We start from the raw sequence: 19,533 nt of genomic DNA on the forward strand, positions 1-19,533 counted from the left end.
GTTAGCACAGGAGCAGAATCAAACCCACTTTCAGGGACTGACAAACAGTTCCCTACTAATGGGCTCAAACTATCTTTATGGACATGATCTCCTAAGGCTAAACTCCCTGTGAAGTCAATGGGAGTTTAGTGAGTGAGGAATGACGAATGAGGCCCTCTCCTGCTACTTATGCAACTAACTCAAACAGGGTCCTGCATCAGCTAGCAAGGCCTGCTGAAGAGGGGGATGGTGTGTGACTAGATAACATAGCAGGGGTGGCTCATGAGCTGCATGCGACTCTTTTACAGTTAAAGTGCGGCTCTCAGAGCCCACCATGCCTTCCCCCCTGTTCTCCGCGGATCAGGCTGTTTGGGGGAGCTTGGGGCTTCTGCCCTGCAGTGGGGTGGTGGGGTTAGGAGCTTCTGCCCAGCAGGCAGTGTTGCTGGAACAATATTTATAGTGGGGGTTCTGAGAGCCGTTGAACCAAACTGTAAACCCTGTGTATAATGGAAACCACTTCAAGCCAGGGGGTGCGACAGCTCCCCCACCACCCCTAGTTCCAGCACCTGTGCCAGCAGGGAGGGGGGCCTTGGGGCTTCAGCCCTGCCAGGACTAGGGGCCTCAACGGGAGCAGGGCTGAAGCCCCAAACCCACCCCCCCACACACACCTCACGGGGCTGAAGCCCCGAGACCCCCCAGCCCCACTGCAGGACTGAAGCCCCAAGCCCTGGCAGGCACACCCTGGCTCTTGAACTTCTGAAGATTGTTGTATGCGGCTCAGAGGGTCAGTAAGTTTGGCCACCCCTGTAATATAGGGACAGCTGCCGGGATCTCAGAGTGCCTGGTTATTGTTATAATTATGATCACCAGTACTGCCTATGCTTAGAGGGGCAATTGCAGCTGATCCTCTTTACTGAGACAGTTCACACTTCCATATGAATGCTTAAGTAATGTTATTTTAATTAAGGACGTATGCATGATGCCATTTCACCTTAAAGTTGTATTACATCTTACTTGATGCGTGTTCGCAAGTGGACCTTTCAAGATTCAATCCACAGTGGTACTCAAATCAGTTCAAGCAAACGTGCACCGCCCCCCACCACTCCCCAAATCAGATTCAGAATGAAAATCATACACAGTGATTTCTTTCTGACTGTTACACAGCTACTGGATCCTATGTTTTAAATCATTCTGAACTGCTGGCGATCTGGCCACTCCTCTGCATCCTAAGTTAGTCAGGGCAGTGTTGAGGGCTTTGTTTAGCTTGTGCATGCGGAGGGGCTAATTTGCTAGAGTTCAGATTTCTGGTGTACAGATCGCTGCATCTCTAAGTACAATACAGTAGCATTTGAATATTCATTTCCTGATGGAAACCAACAAAACTCCACTATGCATCTAATATTGATGGTTCCTCCTAAATGGTATACTGCTGTAATGGAAAATGCATAGAAAACACGACAGTGCAATTATCCTAACATAGGCTAGATGTATAGGCTCAACACAGTGAAGTATGATACATAAGCACCATGTGGCTCAAATTCTGAATTTTATTTGCCAATCGGTTGAGCTACATGCTCGCTTCATTGAGCATGACAACCTAGTTTTAAGTGTCATTTAATTTTCATTTTGAAATATAATTACAAAGTGTTCACTGTAAGATATCACTCGTCTGCAAATGTGTCAAGATTAATTTGTGCTAGCTTATTCACAAGTGTCAATAGTTAATTACTGTGTCATCTCTGGATGGCTAAATGACATTCTAACTTCTGATTTTTTACAGTGTTCCTTTATGTTATTTTCCATTAAGGGATGAGTCCATATTCCTACATGTGGGCAAATATTCAAGCACATAAAATACCAGACGTCACAACTCATTAAAATCAACAGAGCATATATTGCGCTATATAACCTATAAAATACATTTAACTGAAAAGATAATTCTAGTAATAATGTCAGATTCCTAAAAACTGCCCATTAATTTGGATCTGTCTGATCTAATGCCTAGGGGATTAGTATATGGGATCATTGTTAGATTTTTATACTACAAGACAAGGACAGCTCCTTTGAACAACTGTGTTTCTTAAAAATATTATTTGCCTTCTTTTCTCTGTAGATATTCTGGTCTCTCAATTATGTACTTGTTTCTTTGATTGTTTAGTTGTCAGAGAGAGAGAGAGAGAGAGAGAGAGAGAGAATTAAAAAATTATGATAGTGTGGCTACTGGTAACTTCCTACCCTTCATCACATGAGTAGCAAGAAATCAAACAATATATCTACTGAGATTAATTGTAGGAAAGAAATGCTTTGAAATTCCAAATACTACTTTTTCTCAGTCTCCTATAATATTTTTCCCTTTATGAAAATAAAAAAAACAATTCACTATTTCTATTGGTTACAAAGGAATATAAGCTCTTTTAATAAAACTGATGAAAGGAAACACCAAGCAGAACAATGTTTATTATGAGTTTTTAACATTCTGAAAGAAACATTTTCACAGATTTCTTTCTTGGAGCCTCACCTGTTCTTGCTGTTGGCGAGCAAGGTCCATTTGCTGCCGTTGTTTTTCAATTTGTGAGGCTGCCAGCTTTTTCTGTTCATCATGGGCAGCCAGGAGCTGCTCCCGTAAACTGATCAGCTGGGTGATCATGGTAGAGAGCTGTCGCTCTTTTTCTGCCAGGCTTTCTGGTGTACCTAAATGAGGAGGAAAGATACATTGTGAATATCAGGTAGACAGCAGTTATTGAACAATATTCACAAAGAAATTGGATTAAGTACCAAAGTGCTTTTTGCAAGTGGCAGCTTGAACATATATTTTACTAGAAATTCCCTAAAAGATCCCAGCATGCAGCCTTGCTATGTTCCAAGCATTAGGGGACGTTACAACGATTGTGAAGCGGAAGCGCGATTGAGAGCAACTATTTCTTTTTTCTGACAAGAGTAATTAATTATGTACTCTGCGATATCAAATCTCTCTATCCCTTCCATCTAAACCTTCCCAGGGTAATGACTACTTCATGTACTACCAAATTCACATTTTGATTAACATAATTTTCCCTCAGTTGTACATTCTGAAAAAAACAAAATAAGCAACAAGATTCTGTTTAATAAGGAGAGCAGTTTAATGGTTTGTTGGTCATTTATTTAAGAAGATTTCCATCCATATATAGCATGCTGTAGGAACACTATAGCATGCGGGTCATTTAGGTCATTTACGGTCATTGAGAAATCATGGCAAAGGTAAACCTTTGTTATGGAACAAGTATACAAGGCGAGCTACACTTGTAGCCATTGAGAAATGGCTCAACTTGAGAAAATACTTTAAAAAATTCTCATTTAACTTTCAAAGTTTACTGTGTAGAGCATGTTTAATTAACATGACACTATGGTACATTTATTCTTTACGCTAATGGTGCTTAGCAGTCTGTTTATGGGCAAACTGCATGGTTCTCCTAGTAAAGAGTTCATGAGCCTTTTGTGAATCAAGCCTAAAAATATGCTAAATATGAACATTTTACTTTGGCACAAGTAATAATCTCAACCTACTGTACTTGAATCACACAGGTTTCTTTCCCATGTGAGCATCTCAGATCCAGAGTACTATAATGGACAAGCACAGTGAGAGCATAGTACAGTGAAGGGACATTGGGAAGCAGAACAGCTACCTTCTCCTGGGAAGAAAGCTCCAACTGGATTTGGAGGAAGTGAGTCTTGCCAGGCCCACAGAATAACCAAGAGGTGGGGAGCAGGCCAACCAGCTAAAGATCCAGGTAAGCCTGCTAGATGCCCCAAAGACACATGACGTCAGATGAGGGGGTTAAAGCGATCCCTCCCTCCCACTGACTCACAGAAGGCAGCTTCAGGTAAAGAGGAGCCTTAGGACTTTTTGAGGAAGGAGAAGAGAATTGTGGGGAAGTGGGTCAAGTAAGGAGTGGAAAAGCTGGCATCAGAGTTCTGACTCCACCTTCCTCCCTAGAGGAGGATGGAAGTCTTCCAGGCAAGAAGAGGCTGCCAGGTTTCAGTAGCTGCTTCTTCTCCAAGGATGGCAAAACAAACAGGATTCTATGCAGCAGGTTTGAGACTCCCAGAGACTCAACTACTTACACTACATTATTTTTGGATTAATATTATTTTTAAAAATGTAGAGGGGTTTACATTCAAAACTGGTCACCAGCGGTGCTCAGCTGCCACACTGATGAGCACAGGATAAAAACCTGAAGAGGCCAAGATTAGTGAAAGGATTTCAGAAATCTTCAATCTGTATTTACTGCATGTTTTATGTTTTCTCTTGTAAATATTAAGTACATCCACTTGGAAGAAATATTGTTTAATTTTTGTTTATTCTGAAATGCTACTGTAGAAATAGTATTGTAAGGATTTTTCAAAAGATAGGTTGAAAATGTAATATGATTTTCATTTAAAGTGTTCCAAAAATGTGACCTACATCTGTTTATTTGGCTGGAAAAGAGAACACAGTTACTGCATGGATTAAATCATTCTTGCTCAGCAGCCCAAAACTTCAGGGTAAAAAGGTAACTGTTCTGAAGTGCATTTCTTAATTTCAATTAATATTTATATTTTAAAAGAAAAAAGCTGAAGGGCACTCTATTGTTCAATCCAATTTCTTGTGAAACTCCAGAGGGATCGTGTGAAATTAAAATAGTGCATCAATGCCCCAAAAGAGAATCTGGGTAAAAATGTTTGAAGTGTCTAAGTGACTTAGAAGGCTAAATACTATTTTCAAATGTGATGTAGGCACATAGGAGCCTAAGTTTCACTGAAAGTCAGAGGGACTTAGGCTCCTAAATAGAGCTGGACAAAATTTTTCAACCAAAACTTTGCACCTCTGGCATTCACAAAACTGAGAACGACATGTCATCCCCTCCATTATACTGCACTGGCTAGAGTACTTGCCTGGGAGATGGAAGCCCTGGGATTCAAGTCCCTGTTCCAAACCCAAGATTTAAACCCCTACAGCAAGGATTTGAACTCAGGTCTCCCTCTTCTCAGATGAGTGACCTAACCAACTCCTTTGTGACTAAATCACTTTTGAAAATTGTACACTGTGGCTTCAAAGTGATTTAGGTGCTTTTGAAATTTTTACCCCCTAGTTAAATTTCAATTAAATAGACAGCCACCTCAAAAATGTACTCAGCACTGCCAAGGGGAAACCCACTTACCTGCCCTCCATAGCCACCAGTGATCTACTCCTCTACTTAATCCAGAAAGCCAATGGGAACCAACCTGCTGACTAAGATGATACTCAGACCCATTCACTGACACCTGGGGAAACCATAGCTTGAGACTTCCACATTTGTCAACCAGCTTCTGAATTGAAATTCTGAGCCTTGATCTTAGTGTCATAAAATATTTTACACACCCAAGGCAGGCATTACTCTTCCACTTTGTTACCATATTATTCTGCATGCTTTGTATTTACGTCATAATATGGTTATAAAACCAGAACACAAAATGCTTGTTAAAGCTGTGACATTTGCCTATTCTGTTATACTTAGCTGGGATGCTTGATATAGGTATGATAGAACATCAGCATCTAAGATATCTCCTTTTCCATTATTTTAATTCCATACAGTAGCACGCTGAAATTACATTTCCCATTCAGGAAACATCATTGGTAATTGTTTTAGAAGAAAACCACATCTAAAATAATTAACCCCATTAAATTATTGACCCTCCCCACCACCAATTATTAATCCTTATTCTTTTCCATGCAACTCATGTCCACAAATGGGATGGGACTGGAATAATGAGAAGCCTATGAAATTGTGTCACAACCTAGCTGAACACTACTTTGTCTGTTACAGCTTTCCCCCTATTCCATTTTGTTTCTTACAGCTGTCCCCTTACTCCATTTTGTTTTTGTTCTCCTCCTGTGGCCGCCCCTCCCTGGCTGTTAAGTTGTTTACCAGGGCCACTGCCCTTCTCAAAGGGAGGGCCCCTTAAGTTGTTTACCAAGAGCCATTGCCCTTCTCAAAGGGATGGCCACTTGTGCTGCATGCTAAGTGGGACCACTGCCCTGTTCAAAGGGTTGGTCCTGTTATCACCTTGTTAAACCTGGGCTCGGTGTAGGGTAGACAATCTCCAGAGCTGCAAGACCTAATGTGTTTTTGAGATTCTGGGCATGAGTCATAGGCCTCATGTGCTTTTGAGTCCTGAGGTGTGAACTCACGCCTATGGTCCAGGACTCTGCCCAGGCACGTCTCTATGCTCACCTGCAGTTTTTCCCTGTATCTCCTCCCCTGTGACAGAAGGAGCCTATCAGGATTACTGGTGGGGAAACTGCCTGAGATTGCCTTTGAGAACAGGCATTTTTGAAACAAACATCAGAAAGGTTCCTGCATTGCTACCTGGTCTGATCAGCCAGGGGTTCTGGGGGGTCCTTTCTCCGCTCTCGTTTTATTTTTGAGCGTACCCCTGTTTTTAAACCCCCCCCCCCCCACGAAGAACGAATTGCTGCCTGAGAGACCTCCTGATTATCAAGACCCTCCTTGCTTCTTCTGATGTTGTTGCTGCTTCTGCCTTTGCTGCTGCCTTGGGGACTGGTAAGGATCCCTCTGTGAAACTTTCTATACTTTTATTACTTTAGCTGCTGGCTCTGTTTCCCCAGCACACAGACTCAAGCTAAACCTTGGTCTGTGTCTTAAAACCTCTCTTAAACTCCTTGGTCTGTATCTGTAATCTGTTTCTTGCTTTGCAGCTCCTTTGCTGCTAGAAATAAGCCTGTGCCTTCCTGGACTGTATCCTGCGCTGCCAGCTTGCAGCCATTCTCCCCCCTCCCCCCCGCTTGCAGCCACCACTAGTTAAATCCCCCTCCCCCCTTGGAGCTGTATCCTGGGGACACACCACTCTGCCCTCTGGAACTACCCCTAGTATAAGGTGCACCCATTAGGTTAGATTTTGTCTTTTAGTCTAGATAAGTTATAATTTCATTTTGCATAGCTGTAGTTAAGTTAGGTTTAGGAAATTGCTTGCATTGTACCCTGTAAATTAGGCTTAAGGAATTGTTGCATTGTGTTTTGTTACTTGCTAATTTGTGTAGTTTTGGTTAAGTTAAATCATAGATAAGATTTTGCTGTGTTTTGTATAATTGTCTCTCTGCTGTTTAAACTTACAGCCTGTCTGTTCTGTGTCTCCCTGAGTTTAAATCTCCCTCCACCACGTGCTCCTCTTCCCCCATCCCCCAACCTCACTTCTCTACCACTTTCTTTCTCTCTCTCTCTCTCTTCCTCTCTGCTGTTTAAACTTGCAGCCTGTCTGTTCTGTGTCTCCCTGAGTTTAAATCTCCCTCCACCACGTGCTCCTCTTCCCCCATCCCCCAACCTCACTTCTCTACCACTTTCTTTCTCTCTCTCTCTCTCTTCCTCTCTGCTGTTTAAACTTACAGCCTGTCTGCTCTCTCTCTTTCTAGCATAAAACCCCATTGGTTACCCCTTTTCTCTCTAACACACCTCACATTTTACATTTACACCACTGTGACACATTTTTACCTAAAGTTGTTGGTTATTTAACCCATTTTACCCATACTGTTAGTTGGTTATATGCTGCTGTGACACACTCTTTACATAGAAATTGTTAGCTACCTGTTACATTTATACTTCAGTGTTAATGTGTTACCAACTGTATTGTACCCCACTGTATTGTACCCCACTATTGAAACCCCCTATCCCATTTACTAGAAGAACCCCTCCCCCCATCATTGTCTATTGTAAACACCCTATACACCCCATCCCATCGTATTTCATTGTTAAATTCCCACCACTTCCTTTTTCCTTTAATAAAGAAATTAATTGGCACCCCACCTGTGTGGTAATTGCTCCCCAAGATCCCATATACCTGCTGGCAGGGACATACTTGTGGCAAGAAAGAATAAAAGATGCCTGAATGTTGCGGGGGGGGAGAGGAGGGGAAATAATGGTATAATTTAATTTTGGAGTGGAAAATCCTATCCATTATTTTACAGTTTAAATACTAATAAAAAACAACTTGCTAAGAATGCAGACCAGATTGAGCTGATCTGGCTGGGCCAACAGAGGTCATCAGTAGCTGTGTACCATCATCATCTGTTTCACATCCACTTACTGCAGCAAGCTACAAGATCCCTAAAATCATTACCAGTAAATAAACTCTTCTGCTGACTAATATATATATTGCTATCTGTACAATGCATTTGCCATGAAGACAGATAAAACAAAAAACTTCATATAAAAGATATCAACTACAGTAAATATGCCTGCTTTCATAAAATACTATATATTACACACGTAGCTTTCTCTCTCTGCCCTAAACTGTATCTATTCTCTAACTCCAAAGACAGTGCTGCATTTTTTTCCATGGGGCTTTCCTTATCCCCAAAACACATCTGTCTTGAGTTTCGCTAAGATTTGTCAGGTGGATCAGTGCTCCCCAGGGCCTGCTCCATCTGAAGTATTTTAATTTGACTAAACACCTGATTTATTTTATCTCTCCGATGAGAAAGGCAGTTTGTCTTAATAGAGTCTGTCAGCCCACAGTCCCATTCACAGCAATTTACAGGCAGCCAGGGACGCTGGAAGAGAAGAGTGCTGTGATTCTGTATTTTATCCTCCTCCAGAAAGCACCTAAAAGCAGCTATTCACTGCTACTGCATGTGGCATTTTAGAACTGAATTAGCTTTTTATTCAAGTAACTACACTTGTTGTGAATAGCTTATCTGTAAAATTGCTACATTCACTACTGATTTTATTAACCTTTGGCTCTATCACAAAATGGTCTTCAGTTAAGAAAGACCTTTAAAATTGACACATTTTTCTTATGGGCCTTTATTTCAGTGACTTCGGATTTACTGAATTTGATCCATTGACTCCTTTACCAGTTGTATTTAAAATGTTGAGGCTCAATGGGAAGTCACTAGTATTTAAGGAAATGTTTTAAAAAAGTAAACATAATGGCAATTTTCCTTATCAAAAGTTTAGAATAAACAATAATTTATTCTTCATTGTAGACATTACAGTATCTAGCCTTCCTTGGTGTCTATAATCTTAATAAGCTAAATAAATAATCATAATTGTTCCATCAATTCAATTCTCCATTGTGTTCATTGATTTAACAGTGAATCTTGTATTGCTTTAAGTGTACACTGAGGTAAAGTGATCAAATTGAACAGAACCAACACATCAAAGGAAAATTTGAGGAATTTTGGTCATAGGTCAGTCTAACAGAGAGTAATAAAATAAAATAGCTATAAATCCACTCCAAAAGAGACCAACTAAATTTTCCTTGTCAGCTAAGATTGCATTTACAGTGTATTCCCCTTGTGGCAAAGTCCTGTCTTTTAAAATTATTTATAAAGCTCCATGTGCATTTCTGGTGCTATAAAAAAATTATCCTTTCCCACATCCTACATTCGAATTCCTTACTAAAATGTGCATAATGATAAGCTGCACTTCCATCAGGGAGGCAATATAGCTCAGTAGATAGAGCACTGGACTGGGACTCAGGAGACCTGACCTGCTGGATGACCTTGGGCAAGTCATTTCATCTTCATGTACCTCAGTTTCTCCATCTGTAAAAGGTGGATAATAATACCATCTTCCTTTGTAAAGCGCTTGAAGAAGTATACATGAAAGGTGTTGTATAAAAGCTAAATATTATTATTATTATTTTATTATCTGTCCAGATTTCTTTAAAATGTTTGGAAAGTGATTAAAGACCCCATGTCCCAAAACTGTAGATACAGAGTTCATTATTTTGCAGTTTGTGAAGAGACATTTGCTCCACTGTTTTTCCAGCACTTCTCCCACCCCTATCATTGATCAGTCTATTTACTGGTGTATCTGCATGTCAGTGACTCTTACAAGATGACATTCCATTCTAGATTCTAGAGGCACAATGGCATGGTGATAGCTGTGGGGAACAGAAAAAATAAACAGGAACAAGAAACAAAAGATTTTCAGAGCTACTGAATGTAATTTCAAACTCTGCTCTTTTGTACTCAGCAACAGAAAAAGGACGGCACCATTAAAAACTATATGCTGTACCAAGCCAAGCCAAGCCAATAAGAAACACAGACTAACAAACAGGCCTAGTAATTAAAATATAAAGCCCACTGAAGTGGGACTTTTTCCATTGACATCAATAGGCTTTGGATCAGGCCCTAACAGCAGGAGACTAGCAGGCTGGAATCAAAGCTTCCAATTCTCACCCTGACACTAAATCACAGAGTTCTTGAACAAGTCTGCCTCAGTTTCCCCAACCTGTAAAATGGGTAAATTAGTACAACAAAGTAGTTTTGTTCAATCTACAAAGTGCTTTGAGATGTTTGGATCAAAGTCTCTACGCAGCTGCAAAGTATTATCATTTCTCTTGAATTCCATGATTAACATAGAGCCTTATAAATACCATTCTCATTCACTCTCTGCATCTTAAACTTTTGTCTGATGCATCTAAATAAAACATGAAAGCTAAATTACAATTGCTTCTGCCCCCTCTGTTTGGCATTTTAAATAACCAGACAGTGTATTTTTAATAAGATCAACAGAAGGCAAGACAAGAAAGGAGAAGAGTGGACTTTGCCAGCAGCTACAGAAAGGCTTAAAAACACTTAACTGCAGTTCGAAAGTATCATCAACTGAAGCAATTCAACCAACAATCAAAAATGATTTTGAATCAAATTAAGCAATTTCCACATTTGAAAAAAGGATGTCTTTATGAACCAATTCCCCTGAAAGTTCTAATTTTTTTTTAATGGACATTGTTTGAGGAGGAAAAAAACAAAAACACAGTGCCAGACATAAAGGAAAGTATATTCAATCTGAGCTGCCGGAAATAACCTGGTTAAACCATTCTGTCTAACACCACAGTCTGCAGCACACATCAGATAGGCTGTGATGTCTCTACTTCACAGGCTCTGTCCAGCATTTAGCATTTACCCTTTTTTGATTGGGTCACCTTTTAAATGCCACAAAATAGGGCAGCAGAAGTCAACAAAAATAAACAGGGAAAACAGAAGAAAGTAACAATCTAATGGAAAGGCTTCTGAGATAAAAGTCAGTTTGTGGTGGCTGCCTGACGAAGGAGCCCCCTTCCCAGCACTAGCATCTAATTTGAGTTCTAACTCCAACAGCAGTTTTAAAAGCTTTCCGCTCTAAAGGGCCCCAAGTGCATCATAAAGATAAAAGATTTCAGTACAAAACAACCACAAAGACTTCTATTATCTTATCGCTCTTTGGTTACAACAGCCGAACCAACGACTAAGTTCTAAAAGACTCTTTTTTATACAAACACCAGAATACTGGAATTTCTTTATTTCATGATCAGTTAGCGATTGTTGGTGCTCCCATATGCTACTGTCCAGTCCTCAGTCAATAAAAAGTTTTATAAATGCTGCTATTGTGCTTTGTAGCATCCAAACGCAGAAGGCAACATAGCAAACATGTCCAGCATGCAAACCACACAGGCTAGCTTCTTTAGTGAAGGTGTGAGATTCCCCCTGACCCTCAAATGAAGCAATTCCTAATGTAACCCAACAATAAAATAAAATAAAATCCTGTGTGTATAAACAAGACTGGAAGATGTGTGTAGTAATTTATGAAATCATAATTTAGTGCAAATTCTGTCAGATTAACATAGATTATCTCCAAAAAGTGGTTTAAGAAAGCTCTCCTCATGATGTGGTCCAAAATGCTTAACTGATGATATGCAGGATTCTGCCATACTCCCAAATGTGCTTAACACCAGATGCCTAGCACATTTCAGATGTTGGTAAACCAAAAGCAGTGTGGTTTGGAGAAAGAGAGTGTATTAACACAATGCATAACTCAGTAGTAACCTGCGGTCTGAAAATCATTTTAAGAGTTACATTATGATCTGCTTAAAATGTGTTTGCACCCCCATACTGTTCTAGTCTGGCTACCTATATTACAGGGAGCAGTATGCGAGGACAAGAACCCTCCACAGGGTCATTATGACCCACCCTCCCAACCACACATGTGCATGTAGGTGGGGAGTGGACAGGGAAAGCATCACAATTACAGGGCTAGCTGCACTTCTGTCCCCTCTCTGGTATCTCTGAGAGCACCCCCTCAGGTGTCAGGTGTGCTTTTAACTATCCTGGAGCAGTATCCCAATATTCTTCTATTCTTACCAGGCCATGGCCTACAGTACCCTGTAGGTCAACCATGATTACCTAGCAGATTGTACTGAGATTGGAGACCTGGGGCTTTTCCCTTCATGAGTCTGTGACTAGTGGGTTACGGTGACAAAACATCCTTCTTAAACCAAGTACTGTGTATGTTGAAGCATTTTGGGGGAGAAGGGGAATGATTTAAAAAGAGTCTTCACAAATGTTTCTCTTGCCTACCCTAGATAGTAACCTCAGCAGGCCTAACTTTTTCAGGCGCTCCCAACAAGTGTCTGTGTCTCAACCTGGTTCCCCCAAACGACTACCCCGCCCCTTGAGAAAGTGGTCCTTTGTAAACCTGCTGCATTCTTTCGATCTCCTGTGTTTGCAGGCCTTTTCCTGTCCTGACATTGTCTCTTAACTATCAAGTTTTTGCTGAAAAGTGGCTTATCTGGTGCCACTCTTTTTCCTTCCTGCTTGTTTTTCCCAGCAGCCCCCTTTTTAAACTAAACCAATAAATTCATACAGTGAACATCCCAATAACCAGGTCAACAGACAATAGTAATCAATTATTACAGAACAGCTCCAAATCCATCAGAGGAAATAACCTGTATGAAGTATAGGGCCAGCTGACATTACTTTCCCCCAAGTGACTCTCTGAGTCACAGACTGGTCCCTGATCTGCTCCTTGGGCAGCAAAACTAAGCACTGCCCCATACTTAGGTCTGTGGCAAAGACACAATTGAGCCCTAAAAGGAAATCAATTTCAGGAGTGTAATTGCTCCTGGCCTTAGGGGGAATATGATACTGTCCATAGCCTCCCCAGATAGTAACCACTAGGGGAATGGCTGAATATTTATATTTTTATCCAAATGTCATCTTATAAAGTTCACACACACATACAAACAAAAGCTAGAAAACTATTTTAGACAATCCTTAGAGCACTTCGGTTCCATTAATATACTTGGACAGTTTCTGGCAATTATACAATCCTACTCTATATATTGTATGCTGTTTAAAAGAAAACTACCCCTTTTTTTCCATAGTGGCCCTCTGGAATCCCAGAAAAGGAATACCTCTCAATATAAACAAAGTCAGGAGTGTACTATTGTAAGTGTATATGGCTGCACATATAAATCTGGTTGCATGTATTAATTCATGTACATGCAACCAGCAGGAACATGAGTTGCTGAATTAATTATTCCAAAAGTTTTACAAAAGTAGAGATTTAGAGTTGTGAATGGCTGGTTTGATGAGGTAAATGATTTCAGAAATTGTTTGTATCTGTTCAATGGCCTCTGTTTGGAATCTCTGTGTGAAACAAATGTGTCAACAATGAAGGGAAACAGAGAAATATGTATCAGATATTCCAACTAAACCTCAGTAACAGATATGCCGTTCTCCCTAAGTTAGAGGACAGGAAAGGCCACAGGTAGAAAGTAGTGTGAACAGTGATTTAAAGACAAACACTGAAAATAAGAGGTCGAAGGGAAAAGAGAAGCAAGGAATTTTGACTGGTAGCTCAGAAGAATGTAATCTAGGACACTGCATTGGTAATCCAGATAAAATGAACAGGATGGTGTTGTATTTGAAATAATTATTATTAAGAACACAGACAAGAGTTAGAAAAACAACAGTTGCCTGTATTAAATATATAAGATTTAATTCCAAGAAGCTTAAAGTAAAGCTACACAAGCAAGATAAGCAGAAGGATGGTTTAGTTATTAAGGTGCTAACTTGAGATGTGGGAGACCGAGGTACAATTCACTGCTCTGTCCAACTTCCTGTATGACCTTGGGCAAGTCACTTAGTCTCTCTGGTCTTCAGTTCCTATCTATAACATGGAGATAACAATAGTTCCTTACCTCGTAGGGTTGTTGTGAAGATAAATACACTAATAACTGTGAAGCACCCTAAGTTAGATGGAGAGGAAGAATTCCAGTGTCTGTTTATACCAGAATTTCACCCACTAATGCTCTCCAGCAGGGATCAAATTACAAATATTTCATCATCAGAATGACGTTTACCTGCTGTTTGTGAAATCAATAGCATTATACAAACTAATCCTTTCATGGATCTCAAATACACACTGCGCTGATTACAGAATAAGAGCTACGAGAAGCAGGGCAAAGGATGATTTGAAGAGTGATGGAGGATTACCATTTAGTCCATGTGATAATCAACAACACAAGTAAAAAAGAAATTCCATAAAGCAGATCATTTTAAGGTCCTGGAAAGACAACTAGCAATTAGATGATGAAGGTGTGGGATTTTTTCATTCTCTATTAATTGGTCATCTGGAAGAAAACAAGTACCTTACTCTCTTCAACCTTTAAGCATATAAATATTTGGAAAAGTAATATGGTAACTATATAGATAATTTATTCATTACATATACTTTATAATATTTATATTTATATTAAATGTATAGTAATAGGTCAAGATAGATTAGGTATTGAACACACTTGATTGTGATGTTCACAGTTGAAAACTGATGTACTGTGTGGAGAAAATTCTGCCCTTTGTTACATCTCTTCAATCTCATTAAAATCAATAGGTTTGACCGGAGAGCAGAATTCGGTTTTTTGCCAAATGCGCTATTTCTAGTTCACTGTATGTTTGCACGCATGCGCACACAAACATACAGACAGGAGTAAACAATATGTAAAGAAATAGGCTGGTAAGGAAAGACTCTATCAATGGACTACATTGATCCAAAAAAACAAGCTACTAAAGGTACAGTGTAGCTGGAAACATTAAAGAATTAATAAACAGGAAATCTATCACACGGGTATAACTGTCACCTTCAGAGAGTTAAAATGAAACAGTGGGAACAAACAAATGATACTCCATGGTACACTGTGGCATAAACAAGAGTCAATTACATTGACTATTCTAGCAACTGCAAGACATAAAATAGACTTACTGGGCTCAATCTTCAGCTGTGTCCAATAACACTGGTCTACAATTTTTGAGAAGTCGTCTGCTTCAGAGATAAAATGTGCTATTTATTATGTATTTTGATGTGCTGAATTCAAATATGACAATTAAAACAACTGATTGGCTACTGTTTCTAAGATATTTAAGTTTTTACATTTTATGTCTATGTATATTGTGTAGATAGTAGAGTTTTAATCATAAATTGTAAACCTAGGTCTTTTCATGTGTTTATGGTTGCTTTACATGATAATATTTCACCTGTCCTGTTTATGTAACACTTTAAAAATCAGCAAAAGGGTTATATAAATAAAATGTATTATGAAACAAAAGGCAAAAAACTATTCTGTACATAGTTTAGTCCTATTCAGTGTCTACTCGGCGCTTCTTGGCTTGTCGCTTGTATTCATTAAATGGAGCATCTCTTGTCACTGTCCAGCAATAGTCTGCAAGCATTGATGGGCTCCATTTGCCCTGATAGCATTTCTCCATTGTTGCAATGTCCTGGTGAAATCGCTCGCCGTGCTCGTCGCTCACTGCTCCGCAGTTCGGTGGAAAAAAATCTAGATGAGAGTGCAAAAAATGTATCTTTAGTGACATGTTGCAACCAAGGCTTTTGTATGCCTCAAGCTGGTTTTCCACCAACAACCTATAGTTGTCTGCCTTGTTGTTTCCGAGAAAATGTATTGCCACTAACTGGAAGGCTTTCCATGCCGTCTTTTCCTTGCCACGCAGTGCATAGTCAAATGCATCATCTCGAAGAAGTTCACGAATCTGAGGACCAACAAAGACACCTTCCTTTATCTTAACTTCACTTAACCTTGGAAATTTTCCACGGAGGTACTTGAAAGCTGCTTGTGTTTTGTCAGTGGCCTTGACAAAGTTCTTCATCAGACCCAGCTTGATGTGTAAGGGTAGTAACAAAATCTTCCTTGATTCAACAAGTGGTGGATGCTGAACACTTTTCCTCCCAGGCTCCAATGACTGTTGGAGTGGCCAATCTTTCTTGATGTACTGGGAATCTCTTGCATGACTATCCCATTCACAGAGAAAACAGCAGTACTTTGTGTATCCAGTCTGCAGACCAAGCAAGAGAGCAACATCCTTCAAATCGCCACAAAGCTGCCACTGATGTTGGTCATAGTTTATGCACCTCAAAAGTTGTTTCATGTTATCATAGGTTTCCTTCATATGGACTGCATGACCAACTGGAATTGATGGCAAAACATTGCCATTATGCAGTAAAACAGCTTTAAGACTCGTCTTCGATGAATCAATGAACAGTCTCCACTCATCTGGATCGTGAACGATGTTGAGGGCTGCCATCACACCATCGATGTTGTTGCAGGCTACAAGATCACCTTCCATGAAGAAGAATGGGACAAGATCCTTTTGACGGTCACGGAACATGGAAACCCTAACATCACCTGCCAGGAGATTCCACTGCTGTAGTCTGGAGCCCAACAGCTCTGCCTTACTCTTGGGTAGTTCCAAATCCCTGACAAGGTCACTCAGTTCACCTTGTGTTATGAGGTGTGGTTCAGAGGACGAGGATGGGAGAAAATGTGGGTCCTGTGACATTGATGGTTCAGGACCAGAAGTTTCATCCTCTTCCTCGTCTGACTCAAGTGAGAATGATTCTGGTGCATCAGGAACCGGCAGTCCTTCTCCGTGGGGTACTGGGCGTATAGCTGATGGAATGTTTGGATAATGCACAGTCCACTTTTTCTTCTTTGACACACCTTTCCCAACTGGAGGCACCATGCAGAAGTAACAATTGCTGGTATGATCTGTTGGCTCTCTCCAAATCATTGGCACTGAAAAAGGCATAGATTTCCTTTTCCTGTTCAACCACTGGTGAAGATTTGTTGCACAAGTGTTGCAGCATATGTGTGGGGCCCACCTCTTGTCCTGATCTCCAATTTTGCAGCCAAAATAAAGGTGATAGGCTTTCTTAACCATAGTGGTTATACTGCGCTTTTGTGATGCAAAAGTCACTTCACCACAAACATAGCAGAAGTTATCTGCACTGTTCACACAAGTACCAGGCATCTCTGCTCACTTTGGCTAAACAGAAATGTGTCCCTTTGCAAAATCAAACACTGACAAATAAGAGAGCACGACACTGTATGATTTCTAGAGCTGATATAGGGCAATTTGTTCATCAGAGTGATGTAGTAAGCTTCGTTATGATTGCATCATCCATGACTTCTAGGAATAACATGATGCAATTCATATCATGTATGACGCAATACCAGCTTCAGATTGCATCATTCATTGTTTTGCCTAAAAAGCAAGTACTGTCCAAACCCAGTCATAGATTTATTCATAGATCCAGTTAAAGATGTATTTTAGTCATTTCTGGTTTAAATTGAGATCCCTTCCCTTTATAACTCACTTATCCTCCGCCATTCCCAAGTCAAGGGTCGTATATACTGACCCAATAGCATATCTTGAAAACTAGAGCCAATCAACAATTTTAAGCATCATTTTCGTTCTCAGTGACCCAGAATTAGTAAAGTTTGACTACATTTATTTCAGAAGCATTTTGGCTGTAGAGCAGTGTAAGTGACAGGCACTGGTAAAGGGAAAAGACAAAAGAGCAATTTGTGGCTAGCAGCTCCTGGGGCCAATTCTATGTTGTCCCTGTCCCTATCATAGTTTAGAGCAGTTTCATGGTAAACTAACCTGGGCCGGCTATGGTCCCAAGGGGCCAGTATGCCAGCCGGGAACTACCAGAGAGCAGCTGGCTTTCTGGCTCATTTGTGCCACTGGGGCAGTGCCGAGGAGCTTTCCCAATATCACTTGTAATTTATATCAGAAGGTACAAAAGATTTAAGGGCCTGAAGGTAAAAAGAAAATGCAGTCACTCCTGTGCTATAATGTTGCCAAATGTACCTCTTTGAGATAGGAGGGCTGCTGGATACAAGACAGGGGCAGCACCAAGATGCCAGAAGTTGCAATAGTAAAGATGGCAGAACTTCTGGAACTTTATATAGTGTACGATAACAATAAATATATAGGGTTACCGTTCTGCACCAACACATTTCACAGTGTCTGTACCCCCGCCAGGATTATAAAGGTACCCTACACTAGTTTTATGACTGAAGGTGAAATCTTGAGCACTTTTCCTTCTGAAGACTGGGCCTCAAGTATTGTATGTCAGGTGGTGGTGGGGGGAGGTTGTCTGTTATTCAAATGTTCAAACACCAAGATCAGTAAAGTAGTGGCTGGAAGAGCGGAGATGTTTATCTTAACATTGGTCAAACTTCACAGTAACAACCATAATGTTAATAATACTTTTGATAGCTAACAAACTGTTCTTTTACTATTCTGACTTGCTGCTTCTTTTTTACTCCAATAGAACCACTTACTCCATGGTCCTGATTCACCTTTCACACCATTTTTACTCTGGTATAGCTCTTCAGTGGCAGTACTCCTCATTTACACATCACTGCGAGAGAAGAACTGATCCCCACACTCGCATCTTTCTATTACCTCTACTGTCCCAAAATAGGATATATCACAGTAGATCAGATCAGTGGGCCACTTCATCCAGTATCCTATCTCTGGCCCTGATTCAATGCCAACTAAAGTCAACAGGAAACCTTCCCTTGACTTCAATGGGCTTTGGATCAGGCCCTCAGACAACAGTCCGTAGCAGATGCTTCAGATAAAGGTGCAAGAAGCCCTGTTGTGGATAATTTTGGAATAACAGATTAATAATAATAACTTGCCTAAATAGAAAGTTTCTTCCTAACCCCATCAGTTACTGATTGGCTTATGGCCTGAAGGTCTATGTAGCTATTTAAAAATAAATTCTAAGTGTGGGTCTTCTCATTATCCACGTAAGTTCTTAGCCTTTTCAGCACCTACTAAACTTCTACCACAAGAACTTATTGAGGTTAATGAGTTCCATGGGTCAATTATGCATGGGGTGGAAGGAGTGGGGGTAGGAGAGAAGGATTTCCTTCTATCAGTTTTAAACATGTAGCTTTTCAGTTTCACCAAATGTCCCCTTTTTCCTGTATTATGGGAAAAGCTCACTAGGATCACCTGTTTTACATTCTCTATAAAAACCTTTATTTTATGTTTCTCTGTTATACCCCCCCACACACGTCTCTTCTCTGACCCAGCTACCCCAATTTTTTCAAAATATCTCTTCTGATGAAAGTAGTTCCTTGCATCTAATCATTTTTGTCACTTCTCTCTGGACCCATTCTACTTTTGTGATACATATTTTAAGATAGGGTAGCTAGAACTGAACTCTTTTTTCCAGCTGGGGGCTTTCTATTCAATATATATATATATAATGGCATTATGTTGTTTTTCTATCCTATCTTTATACTTCCAACATTTTGTTTGCTTCGTTGACCACTGATGTTCACTGAGCAGAATTCCACTGAGCCACCTACAAAAGACATCATGACTTTTTCTTGAGCGGTTAGTTAGTAACCCTTCAGATATTCAAAATCAGATGGGAAAAAGCCCTAGAAAATAAG

The 19,533-nt window shown here is 40.2% G+C and overlaps 1 protein-coding gene across 9 annotated transcripts in view; it reads right to left on the reverse strand.

Annotated features, from left to right (window-relative positions):
* The window catches only part of SOX6 (SRY-box transcription factor 6), a 459,030-nt gene that overhangs the window by 163,745 nt on the left and 275,752 nt on the right, over nucleotides 1-19,533 (reverse strand). For all 9 annotated transcript variants that reach the window (XM_065404484.1, XM_065404489.1, XM_065404492.1 and 6 more), the window contains one exon: nucleotides 2,498-2,670. In XM_065404484.1, the coding sequence (XP_065260556.1) occupies nucleotides 2,498-2,670 (173 nt within the window). The remainder of the gene's footprint in view (nucleotides 1-2,497; nucleotides 2,671-19,533) is intronic.

This window comes from Emys orbicularis, chromosome 4, assembly GCF_028017835.1.
Source record: "Emys orbicularis isolate rEmyOrb1 chromosome 4, rEmyOrb1.hap1, whole genome shotgun sequence".
In the NCBI taxonomy this organism is placed as follows: Eukaryota; Metazoa; Chordata; order Testudines; family Emydidae; genus Emys; species Emys orbicularis.